This window comes from Pseudophryne corroboree, chromosome 1 (genome assembly GCF_028390025.1).
Source record: "Pseudophryne corroboree isolate aPseCor3 chromosome 1, aPseCor3.hap2, whole genome shotgun sequence".
NCBI classification, from domain to species: Eukaryota; Metazoa; Chordata; class Amphibia; order Anura; family Myobatrachidae; genus Pseudophryne; species Pseudophryne corroboree.
This window is the reverse complement of record NC_086444.1, coordinates 246,561,334-246,574,527: the sequence shown is the minus strand read 5'-3', so window position 1 is coordinate 246,574,527 and position 13,194 is coordinate 246,561,334. Positions and strand designations below refer to the sequence as shown.

General features: G+C 44.5%; 1 protein-coding gene across 2 annotated transcripts in view; it reads left to right on the top strand.

Moving 5' to 3' along the window:
• DTWD2 (DTW domain containing 2) overlaps positions 1 to 13,194 on the top strand; it is a 686,623-nt gene that overhangs the window by 670,862 nt on the left and 2,567 nt on the right. For both annotated transcript variants that reach the window (XM_063964177.1, XM_063964178.1), the window contains exon 6: positions 4,483 to 4,611. In XM_063964177.1, the coding sequence (XP_063820247.1) occupies positions 4,483 to 4,611 (129 nt within the window). The remainder of the gene's footprint in view (positions 1 to 4,482; positions 4,612 to 13,194) is intronic.

Sequence of the window (13,194 nt, the reverse complement as noted above, 5' to 3'; positions counted from 1 at the left end):
GACGTGTCTGGCGTCCTCTCCATTAGAATAGAGATAGATAGATTAGATAGAGAGAGATTGTGCAGAGTCGCAGACAGAGTTAGTTTACCACAGTCAGTGACCAGTGCAGTTGCTAGTTAACTTTTATTTAATATAATATATCCGTTCACTTCTCTCTGCTATATCCGTTCTCTGCCTGAAAAAAAAAACGATACACAGCACAGTCAGTCACACAGTGTGACTCAGTCTGTGTGCACTCAGCTCAGCCCAGTGTGCTGCACAGTCATCAATGTATAAATTAAAAGCTTATAATTAATTGTGGGGGAGACTGGGGAGCACTGCAGGTTGTTAGCAGGAGCCAGGAGTACAATTATATTAATTAACAGTGCACACTTTTGCTGCAGGAGTGGTGACCAGTGCCTGACCACCAGTATAGTATTGTTGTATACTACTAATATCTCTTTAAATATCAACCAGTCTATATTAGCAGCAGACACAGTACAGTGCGGTAGTTCACGGCTGTGGCTACCTCTGTGTCGGCACACGGCAGGCAGTCCGTCCGACCAGAATTGTATTATTTATTATTATATACCTACCACCTAACCGTGGTTTTTTTTTCATTCTTTATACCGTCATAGTGTCATCCTAATTGTTACGAGTATACTACTATCTCTTTATCAACCAGTGTACAGTGCGGTAGTTCACGGCTGTGGCTACCTCTGTGTCGGCACACGGCAGGCAGTCCGTCCGACCAGAATTGTATTATTTATTATTATATACCTACCACCTAACCGTGGTTTTTTTTTCATTCTTTATACCGTCATAGTGTCATCCTAATTGTTACGAGTATACTACTATCTCTTTATCAACCAGTGTACAGTGCGGTAGTTCACGGCTGTGGCTACCTCTGTGTCGGCACACGGCAGGCAGTCCGTCCGACCAGAATTGTATTATTTATTATTATATACCTACCACCTAACCGTGGTTTTTTTTTCATTCTTTATACCGTCATAGTGTCATCCTAATTGTTACGAGTATACTACTATCTCTTTATCAACCAGTGTACAGTGCGGTAGTTCACGGCTGTGGCTACCTCTGTGTCGGCACACGGCAGGCAGTCCGTCCGACCAGAATTGTATTATTTATTATTATATACCTACCACCTAACCGTGGTTTTTTTTTCATTCTTTATACCGTCATAGTGTCATCCTAATTGTTACGAGTATACTACTATCTCTTTATCAACCAGTGTACAGTGCGGTAGTTCACGGCTGTGGCTACCTCTGTGTCGGCACACGGCAGGCAGTCCGTCCGACCAGAATTGTATTATTTATTATTATATACCTACCACCTAACCGTGGTTTTTTTTTCATTCTTTATACCGTCATAGTGTCATCCTAATTGTTACGAGTATACTACTATCTCTTTATCAACCAGTGTACAGTGCGGTAGTTCACGGCTGTGGCTACCTCTGTGTCGGCAGTCGGCAGGCAGTCCGTCCATCCATAATTGTATTATTATTATAATATATACCACCTAACCGTGGTTTTTTTTTCATTCTTTATACCGTCATAGTGTCATACTAGTTGTTACGAGTATACTACTATCTCTTTATCAACCAGTGTACAGTGCGGTAGTTCACGGCTGTGGCTACCTCTGTGTCGGCAGTCGGCAGGCAGTCCGTCCATCCATAATTGTATTATTATTATAATATATACCACCTAACTGTGGTTTTTTTTTCATTCTTTATACCGTCGTCATAGTGTCATACTAGTTGTTACGAGTATACTACTATCTCTTTATCAACCAGTGTACAGTGCGGTAGTTCACGGCTGTGGCTACCTCTGTGTCGGCAGTCGGCAGGCAGTCCGTCCATCCATAATTGTATTATTATTATAATATATACCACCTAACCGTGGTTTTTTTTTCATTCTTTATACCGTCGTCATAGTGTCATACTAGTTGTTACGAGTATACTACTATCTCTTTATCAACCAGTGTACAGTGCGGTAGTTCACGGCTGTGGCTACCTCTGTGTCGGCAGTCGGCAGGCAGTCCGTCCATCCATAATTGTATTATTATTATAATATATACCACCTAACCGTGGTTTTTTTATACCACCTAACCGTGGCAGTCCGTCCATAATTGTATACTAGTATCCAATCCATCCATCTCCATTGTTTACCTGAGGTGCCTTTTAGTTCTGCCTATAAAATATGGAGAACAAAAAAGTTGAGGTTCCAAAATTAGGGAAAGATCAAGATCCACTTCCACCTCGTGCTGAAGCTGCTGCCACTAGTCATGGCCGAGACGATGAAATGCCAGCAACGTCGTCTGCCAAGGCCGATGCCCAATGTCATAGTACAGAGCATGTCAAATCCAAAACACCAAATATCAGTAAAAAGCCTCTTTTTTTCTTTGCGTCATGTGCTGTTTGGGGAGGGTTTTTTGGAAGGGACATCCTGCGTGACACTGCAGTGCCACTCCTAGATGGGCCCGGTGTTTGTGTCGGCCACTAGGGTCGCTAATCTTACTCACACAGCTACCTCATTGCGCCTCTTTTTTTCTTTGCGTCATGTGCTGTTTGGGGAGGGTTTTTTGGAAGGGACATCCTGCGTGACACTGCAGTGCCACTCCTAGATGGGCCCGGTGTTTGTGTCGGCCACTAGGGTCGCTTATCTTACTCACACAGCGACCTCGGTGCAAATTTTAGGACTAAAAATAATATTGTGAGGTGTGAGGTATTCAGAATAGACTGAAAATGAGTGTAAATTATGGTTTTTGAGGTTAATAATACTTTGGGATCAAAATGACCCCCAAATTCTATGATTTAAGCTGTTTTTTAGTGTTTTTTGAAAAAAACACCCGAATCCAAAACACACCCGAATCCGACAAAAAAAATTCGGTGAGGTTTTGCCAAAACGCGGTCGAACCCAAAACACGGCCGCGGAACCGAACCCAAAACCAAAACACAAAACCCGAAAAATTTCAGGCGCTCATCTCTAAATGCTGTAAAACGTTTTATGCTCCAAAATAAATTCAAATTTATTTAGCTTCCTACTAGTAGAAAAGAAAATCATATAACAAAACCATTTTCTAGCCTACCATAGTTGTTAGTTGGAGTAGATCATAATATAATATGATATTTTATTTGATTGCAACCAGTAGACTATATTTTGTTGAAATAATAGTGCAGCTCTGTGAAAGAGTTAAACCTCTCTACAGATGCTGCATGACGCTGAAGGGGGTGTGGCTTAATCTCAGTGAAAGGATTGAGCACCCAGATTTTGTACCTTGTTCCCTCTTCTTCTCTTACCCTGGTGAGCCGTTGTATGACAATTCACTCTGTCTCGGGGTCAGTAGGAAGAGTGCTTCTGGTTGAGGCAACTTATTAAATCATATATCTTATTATGCTTCAATCTTAGTTGCTATTTTTTTAACTGTCTTCTAGTACAGTGGTTCCCAAACTGGCTGCCGTGGCACTCTGGGCACTTGCAGAGGTTCCCTGGGTTGGTGGTCCAAGACCAATTCATGTTATTTATGGTCAGTGTAATAGGCAAAAGTGTGGCTTTCAGTTCAGTCATAGAATATGTGGGCAAATAGTAGCGAATGCATGAAATGCCGCCACCAGAATACCTTCACCACAGGCTTTTCTTCCTCTGTGTGTGTCCACGACACCCATAGAGGGAGAATAGATCCTGTGGCTTTCTACCGCTCGCCCCACTGCCGGCATACTGGTGGCCGGAATCCCGCTGTCAGGATCATGACAGCCGGGATCTCATCCGCCGGTAAAAGAAATGTATTCCGACTCATCCTGTATAAGACCTTGAAAAATGTGGAATTTAAATTAAAACAAAAATGCTAAAAAAAAAATACAGATCCTGATTAAATTAGTTTATCAGAGAAACATTGTTTTTTGTTACTTCACATTTAATACATTTTATTGTAGTTGAAATACTGTTTATTTTAGTTTTTTCGTGACTGCTTGCGGAGAAGCACAGGTTTTCTAAGGTCAATGGCATCATACTGTAAGTGATATCTGGACACGCTTAGAATCAAGTTCTGTGGGGATTATGTTTTAATATTACATTACGCTGCTTTTCATTTATTTAAGGGAAGACAAAAAAATTGCACAGAAACAAAAATGTGTTTATTTTTGTTGACCCTGCATTGCTAAATGAAGTCAGTATTATTTTAACAAGATTATCATTCATCATATTCTCAGTGCGTCGTCCTAGATTTAATGTATATATATTTTGACTATTAGCCTTATTTTTTCACTAACTGCTATTTTTTGTAAATAACCAAATAATTAAAAACACTTGGATATCCAAAAATTATTATCTAAAGAGTTGGAGCCATGAAATCCAATCCAGATTAAAAACATGTAATTGCTTAGGTCATCGGAAGTGTTGGGGAAAACATATACAGTAGTTGATTGAATCCATTCCAGGCATGAAACGGCATGAGGCTGCAGGGATAACCGTGCTGTTTTTCTTCCAGGTACAATTGAAAACAACTGTATCAAGCCAATATGTTATTCGAACACAGCCTACGGACACGTGCCTTTCCACTCTGGAATGTGCTGCTATAGCCCTTTCAATAATGGAGAAAAAGCCTGAGATTCAGGAGGTGGGTATAAAATCTGAAAACGTTCTTCAATGGATTGGCCATACAATCCAATAGCTCTTGTAACTAGACCTCTGCAATCTCCAAAAAGCAATCTTTATTTCACTTCTAACATATTGTATTACTTTTAGGGATTAATATGCCAAAGAAAATAAAGGAATCAAAGGTTTAATCATCTCGTTATATACGAGTACAAATAAGATGTATTTATTTTTCAACTGCATCTTTGATAAGATATACATTTTTTTTAGTTGACATATTTTCTACCTAATGCCAGCCTACTTGCAGGTATGTCGTCCAAAATGCACATTGTCAACATGGTTATCGTGTCAATGTGGTTATCGTGTCGACATTCAGACCGTGTTGACATTCTGGCATCGACATTCTGAATGCTTATTTGCAAGGTATTTGAAAAGACAGTGAGTCACAGCGTCTGAGCTGAAAGATAGTCATATAGATCTTGTACATTCCCAAAGCAAGCAGTTATTACACCAAGTGCTGCAAATAAGTAACATCAGAAATACCTGCAGTGGGATACTCATTGCAGCAGTGCTTGATCCTACGTTCAGACACTGAGAATCCTTTTGCAGTGGCATATTCTATACATATGAGGACAGGAATGAATTTAGAGTGAGGCAGGACAAGTTCAAATCAGAATAAGCTTGGTTTTGTTCCACTGGTAAAATTGCTCTAGTCTTCTGGCAAAATGATATACTGCAGTCCATAGCACCTGCTAGAGGTCTGCCGTAAGGCCCTCAGAACACCACAAAACACGTGAGAGTTCCCTGTACTGCGTCCATTCTGGAAGGTGATAGAGATTGCCAGCATGATCCTCAAGTAAAACCAAACTAGTTTTGGGCTATTGAATATTTTACGTAGACCCCAGATGCACAATTAGAATTCACAGCTACTTCATAAGGTGATAATTCCAGTCCATGGGCGGTCATGACTGAGTGGAATGCCCTGCTCGACCACTATATGTCCATGGACTACCTCTTCTTGCCATTGACGGGCAAGCTCCAAGATTTTACAGCAAGTGGGTCCCCATGGTTCCTATTTAGGTCATCTTGACTATTACTGGCTGCTTCGCAGGCGTGATGTGAGATGGTCATCCTGGCCATTAGTGATTGCCTTCTCCATACATCTAGAAGTCAGGTATACAAACTCCTCAGCATAGGTGCTTTCCCCTCTTTAGCCTCCTACTTTAACTCCACTCTCTTGTCTGTCTTTGTTCATTTATTTTGTGTATTTTCTAGCTAAAAATACAATCTGAAATATAGTCCAACAACCTCTGATGCCTTCCACCTGACCTACTGTACTGTGTTTCTATGGTCTGTTATTTTACGGTGTCTGTAGCATACTTCCCAACTTTGTCCTTATCCGAAGAGGGACACATGCGCGAAAAAGGGCATGGTCTATGAAAAGGGGCGTGGCTTTGTGGGAGGACCCGCGATCGTGAGCATCGCCCCCGCTTTTGTCACTGAGGGGGCATGCCCAGTGCTCCGTGAGCTGCTGGCATGCCCCCTCTCCTTCTGTCTCCACTGAATAGACGCTGTGCGCATCTATTCACCGCTGCAAGTGCAGGAGCCTCCCAACTGCCCCCCCCCCCTCCCCCACCGTGGGACACTGTGGCCGGTGGGTGGGACAGAAGGACAGTCCCCAAAAATGGGACTGTCCCGCGAAAATCGGGACAGTCGGGAGGTATGCTGTAGCAGCGTTATCTTGTCAGTTTGTCTTCAGTGGTGGTTCTCAATACACATAAATAGCAAAAAAAGAAAAAATAAGTTTGGTGCATGAACTACACTCTCCATCTCCTCCAATTGGTCTGGATAATCATCATTCTACTGTACTGTGTTTTGTTGTTGTTTCTTTTATACACTATACCAATCCATTAATCAGATTTGAATAGAAGTTATGTACATGAAGTTTAGTTATTAATTTTCAGAAATATTACTGGTTTGGGAGGGGTATCTGAAAATTGTTGTTTATACTCTGGAAAGGGGGCAGAAGTGCAGGTGCAAGATTCCTATCTTTGCAGCCCAATCACATGACGTCTAGGACTACAGTTTGTTTCTAATTAGCAAGAGGATAAAAATAATATAACATATGATAAATACCTCTGTGAAACATACAGTATAAAACAATATTTTGCAGAAAAACCTGACCCAGTTAGAAGAGAATGTTAAAACTGCAGTAGATGCTGTCAAGTCTGGGACATGTAGATAAGAGTTCAGCCAGGGGCAACCAACTCCAGTCCTTGAGAGCTACCAACTACACGTTTTCCAGATCATCTAGCTGGTGCACAGGTGTATTCATTACTTACTTAGTGACACATTTTAAAAAATTCACAGGTGGACCTAATTAGATCACTTGTTATTCTGTGAGGAGACCTGGAAAACGAACTGTTGGTAGCTCTCGAGGACTGGAGTTGACTACCTCTGGCTGTTAACTTGTTTAAAAAGATACAGTACCACAATCACCAAAAAATATAAATAATACAAAAAATCACTATAATAAAACCATCAATCTTCTCAAGGAAACTGTGGGGGTCATTCCGAGTTGTTCGCTCGTTATTTATTTCTCGCAACGGAGCGATTAGTCGCTAATGCGCATGCGCAATGTCCGCAGTGCGACTGCGCCAAGTAAATTGGCTATGCAGTTAGGTATTTTACTCACGGCATTACAAGGTTTTTTCTTCGTTCTGGTGATTGGAGTGTGATTGACAGGAAGTGGGTGTTTCTGGGCGGAAACTGGCCGTTTTATGGGTGTGTGCGAAAAAATGCTACAGTTTCTGGGAAAAACGCGGGAGTGGCTGGAGAAACGGAGGAGTGTCTGGGCGAACGCTGGGTGTGTTTGTGACGTCAAACCAGGAACGAAACTGACTGAACTGATCGCAGATGCCGAGTAAGTCTGGAGCTACTCAGAAACTGCTAAGAAGTGTCTATTCGCAATTCTGCTAATCTTTCGTTCGCAATTTTGATAAGCTAAGATTCACTCCCAGTAGGCGGCGGCTTAGCGTGTGCAAAGCTGCTAAAAGCAGCTTGCGAGCGAACAACTCGGAATGACCCCCTGTGTGCAAGCAGAAAGATAACTCAGAGTTTGGTCTCATAGGAAATGGCATGAGCGGTGGGAAATTATCAGTGACATGCGGTGAGGTGAGGCAGATCCTTTCCTGTCATAATAATGTTTGTGCCAGAGTTTTGACTGTATAAAGTGTATAAAAAAAACAAAGAATATGTTAGAAATATCTTCTTTGCATTATTCTAATAATTTTTATAGCCAAAACTCTGTCTATCAACACACATCTCTGATTAAAACTCACCAAATTTCCAGGAGTTTATACTGCTGCACCTGTGTATAATGCCCAGATGTACCCTTTGACTTATATATTGCATGTAAATCTGGCTTTGGTGCTAGTCATTGCCTTCTGAGCCATTTACCTCACCACATTTCCCTGGAAATTATACAGTTCACTTTCATGTGTACGTAATGGCATGACGACTGGTCAGGTTCAGTGGAGTAAGCAAGTGGTGACCAACAAAACCTCTTCCAAAACCGTTGAGATATCATATTGTTTAAAGTGAAATAACTTGAGTAACACTCAAGTAAAATTGTACCCACAGCTAAGCTAAAAGCACTGTATTGCACGCCAAAACTACGGAACAAAGCAGGACAAAATCACCTATTCTCTTTGGAAGGTTTGATCACCTACCACCATTCATGATGTTTCCTACTACTATGTATATACAAAAGAAAAAAATACAAGATTTCCCCAGTACACTATAATGGACCAATAATGATATTTACATCCTATGTGATAGTAGTAATGCAGAGATCTCTGTTACATATAGAAACAGAGAATTTGACAGCAGATAAGAACCACTTGGCTCATCTAGTCTTCCCCTTTTTTTTTAACCATATTTTTATCTCAAAACTTATTTGATCCTTATTTCCTTGTAAGGATATCCTTATGTCTATCCCATACATGTTTAAAGTGTTCTCCTGTCTTAGCCTCTACCACCTCTGATGGGATATATTTGCAAATATATGATTAAGCCACCAGCCACTTCAAGGCAGCTTTGATATGGTGGTCCTAACACTACTTGATCATAGTACCACATTTGTATTTTGTTTGTTGTTATGCTACATGATAATCAGTGTGGGGCCTGGGACTGACAAAGTAGGCAGGGCCATAGTGGAGGTGGAGACACAGTGAGGATGGTGCATTCATTGGTGTGTAAACCAGTTTTTCTTTTTTTAAATTGTCAGTTTGGGCTGTGAAGGTGGGTGTTATTATAATATGTCAGTCTATCATACAATAATTATTATTTGATTTATATAGCGCTCTTTCTACCATAGTCGCTTTATAAATTATATGATATCCTAGCCCTGCCTCAGCCACCTCAGTATAATACTGTTCATAAATACCCTAATGGCAGATCTATCACATACACACACATACTCCAACCACCTCCTTCTCACACACATATACCCCAACCACCTACGTCTCACACATATATGCTTCTGCCCCAGCCACCTCCCTCTCACACACATATACACAGCTCTGCCCTAGTCACCTGCCTCTCACACACACATAATCCAACCACCTACTTCTTACACATAAATGCTTTTGCCCTAGCCACCTCCCTCTCACAAATATAGATACCCTAGCGCTGCCTCAGCCACCTCAGAATGATGCATAAATACCCTCATGGCAGTTCCACCACACACACATATGAATACAACTCCCCTACCCAGCTCTACCCCAACCACCTTGTTCTCACACACACATACCCCAGCCCCCTACCGCTCAAACATATATTCTCCTACCCCAGCCACCTTCTTCTCACACACACATACCCCAGCCTCCTACCTCTCACACATATATGCTCCTGTCCAGCCACATCCCTATTACAAATATAAATACCCTAGCGCTGTCTCAGCTACCTCAGAATGATACATAAATACCCACATGGCAGTTCCACATCACACACACATATATATATAACTCACCTACCTCCTTCTCACACACATATACATAATCCTGCCCCAGCCATCTCCCTCTCACACATACAGTACTGTGCAAAAATTTAAGGCAGGTGTGAAAAAAATACTGCAAAGTAAGAACGCTTTCAAAAATAGAAGTGTTAATAGTTTAGTTTTAGCAATTAACAAAATACAAAGTGAATAAACAGAAGAGAAATCTAAATTAAATCAATATTTGGTGTGACCACCTTTTGCCTTCAAAACCGCATCAGTTCTTTTGACACTTGCACACATTTGTAGAAGGTACTCGGCGGGGAGGTTGTTCCAAACATCTTGGAGAACTAACCACAGATCTTCTGTGGATGTAGGCTTACTCAAATCCTTCTGTCTCATTATGTAATCCCAAACAGAATCGATGATGTTGAGATCAGGGCTCTGTTGGGGCCATATCATCACTTCCAGGACTCCTTGTTCTTCTTTATGCTGAAGATAGTTCTTAATGACATTGGCTGTATGTGTGTGGGTGTGGTCGTTGTCCTGCTGCAGAATAAATTTGGAGCCAATCAGATGCCTCCATATTTCTCAGCATTGAGGACACCATTAATCTTGACCAAATCCCCATCTACATTTGCTGAAATGCAGCCCCAAACTTGCAAAGAACCTCCACCATGCTTCACTGTTGCCTGCAGACACTCATTAAATTTTGATTTATCAGTCCAGAGCACTTGCTGCTATTTTTCTGCACCCCAGTTCCTATGTTTTTGTGCATAGTTGAGTTGCTTGGCCTTGTTTCCACATGAAATGGCTGGATTATTGGACACAATTCATCCATGAAGACCAGTTCTGACCAGGCTTCTCCAAACATTAGGTGTGCCTTGGTCCCACTGGTTTCTGCCAGCTTTGAGCTGATGGCACAGCTAGAACTCTTCTGGTATCCAAGGAAAGCAAGCATGATGTGTCTTCCATCTGATGCACTAAGTTTCCTTGGCCGACCACTGCGTCTACGGTCCTCAGCGCTGCCCGTTTCTTTGTGCTTTGTGCTTCTTCAAAAGAGCTTGAACAGCACATCTTGAAACCCCAGTCTGCTTTGAAATCTTTGCCTGGGAGCAGGGCCGGCTCTAGGCATGTTCGAATAGAGCGGCCGCGCAGGGCACCACCCTTAATGGGCGCCGCGCGCTGGTGCCGCCATATTCGATGCTGGAGCCGGCCCTGTGTGTGCAGCATTTGCCTGTCGTGCTGTGTGTGCGCGCTGCGCGGCGCCGGTGTCTAACGTCATACGCCGGCGCCGCGCATAGCGCACACAAGTGGCCGCCAGCCCGCACCCGGACCCAGGCTCAGGCTCACTCTCACTCGCTTGGCCGCCCGCCAGCACTCCCACACTCGGACAGGCGGACAGCAGTACTCCTCCCCAGCGCCGCAGGTATTTTGGGGGGGGGGGATCCGCACTGTGGGGGCATTTATCTGGCACTGTGGGGGCATTTTTGGCTATGTGGGGGGCATTTCTGGCACTGTGGGGGCATTTATCTGGCACTGTGGGGGCATTTATCTGGCTCTGTGGGGGGCATTTCTGGCACTGTGGGGGCATTTCTGGCACTGTGGGGGCATTTCTATGGCACTGTGGGGGCATTTATCTGGCTCTGTGGGGGGCATTTCTGGCTCTGTGGGGGGCATTTCTGGCACTGTGGGGGGCATTTCTGGCACTGTGGGGGCATTTATCTGGCACTGTGGGGGCATTTATCTGGCTCTGTGGGGGGCATTTCTGGCTCTGTGGGGGGCATTTCTGGCACTGTGGGGGGCATTTCTGGCACTGGGGGCATTTCTGGCTCTGTGGGGGCATATCTGGCACTGTGGAGGCATTTATGTATCTGGCATTGTGGGGGCATATCTGGCACTGTGGGGGCATATCTGGCACTGTGGGGGCATTTCTGGCTCAGTGGGGGGCATTTCTGGCTCAGTGGGGGGCATTTCTGGCACTGTGGGGGCATTTCTGGCACTGTGGGGGCATTGCATATCTGGCTCTGTGGGGGCATATCTGGCTCTGTGGGGGGCATATCTGGCACTGTGGGGGCATATCTGGCACTGTGGGGGCATATCTGGCACTGTGGGGGCATTTCTGGCACTGTGGGGGCATATCTTGCACTGTGGGGGCATTTATCTGGCTCTGTGGGGGCATTTATCTGGCTCTGTGGGGGCATTTATCTGGCTCTGTGGGCGCATTTATCTGGCACTGTGGGGGCATTTATGTATCAGGCACGTATCTGGCACCGTGGGGGCATTTATGTATCTGGCACTGTGGGGGCATTTATGTATCTGGCACTGTGGGGGCATTTATGTATCTGGCACTGTGGGGGCATTTCTTGCACTGGGGGGGCATTTCTTGCACTGTGGGGGCATATCTTGCACTGTGAGGGCATTAATGTATCTGGCACTGTGGGGGCATATCTGCGCTGTGGGGGCATTTATCCATCTGGAACTGTGTGGCCATTTATGTAGCTGGCACTGCTGGGGGGCATGTCACGTGTAGCTGGCACTGCTGGGGGGCATGTCATGTGTAGCTGGCACTGCTGGGGGGCATATCATGTAGTATTCCCGCTAGGCGTCTGTGGCTGGGCAGTGTGTCTCAGTGCTCTACCTGGCGCAATGTGTTTAACGTGCTCTTATAGGAGGTTCTACCTGGTGCAATGTGTATTAGCTGCACTACTGTGTGGTGTAATGTGAATTGCCACTATAATGTGGCTACGCACCTTCCCCACGAAGTAACTCCCCTAAATTTTTGCTGCGCGCCTTCGGCGCGCACTGTCCATGCTTTAGCGTGTGGAAATGGGAACAACAAGCATTACAGTATGTACATCATTTTGCCCACCTAACTTAAAAATGTGCCCTCCCTGTGATCAGCAACCTGCCCTAAAAAGTGAACACTATCACGTGTAGCTGGCACTGCTGGAGGGCATGTCATGTGTAGCTGGCACTGCTGGGGGACGAGACCACGCCCACTTTTTCAGAGGCCACGCCCACTTTTCCAGGGGCGCGCGCATGGGGGGGGGGGGGGGGCACTTTTACATTTTCTCGCTCAGGGTGCTAGTAGGCCTGGAGCCGGCCCTGCCTGGGAGAGACCTTGCTGATGCAGTATAACTACCTTGTGTCTTGTTGCCGTGCTCGGTCTGGCATGGTGTATGACCTGTGACATGAAACGGTCTTCCACAACCTCTCCCTTTGTAGCAGATTTTGTCTGTTCCTCATCCAGTTTTAAGCCTCCTAAACAGCTGTTTCTGTTTCAGTTATTGACTGTGTTTCAACCTACATCTGAAAATGATGGTCACTATCACTTGTTTGGTATGATTGGTTAATCATACACCTGACTATGGGGGTCATTCTGACCTGATTGCTCGCTGCAGTTCATCGCAGCGATCAGGTCCGAACTGCGCATGCACCAGTGCCACAGTGCACCGGCGTCACAGTGCGTCGGCGCATGGCTGACAGCTGATGGCTGTCGTTGCCTAGCGATCGCCTCTGCCTGGATGACAGGCAGAGGCGGTCGCTGGGCGGGAGGGGGCGGTACGGCTGCGTTTGGCCTCCATTTTGTGGGCGCGGTCCGGCCAA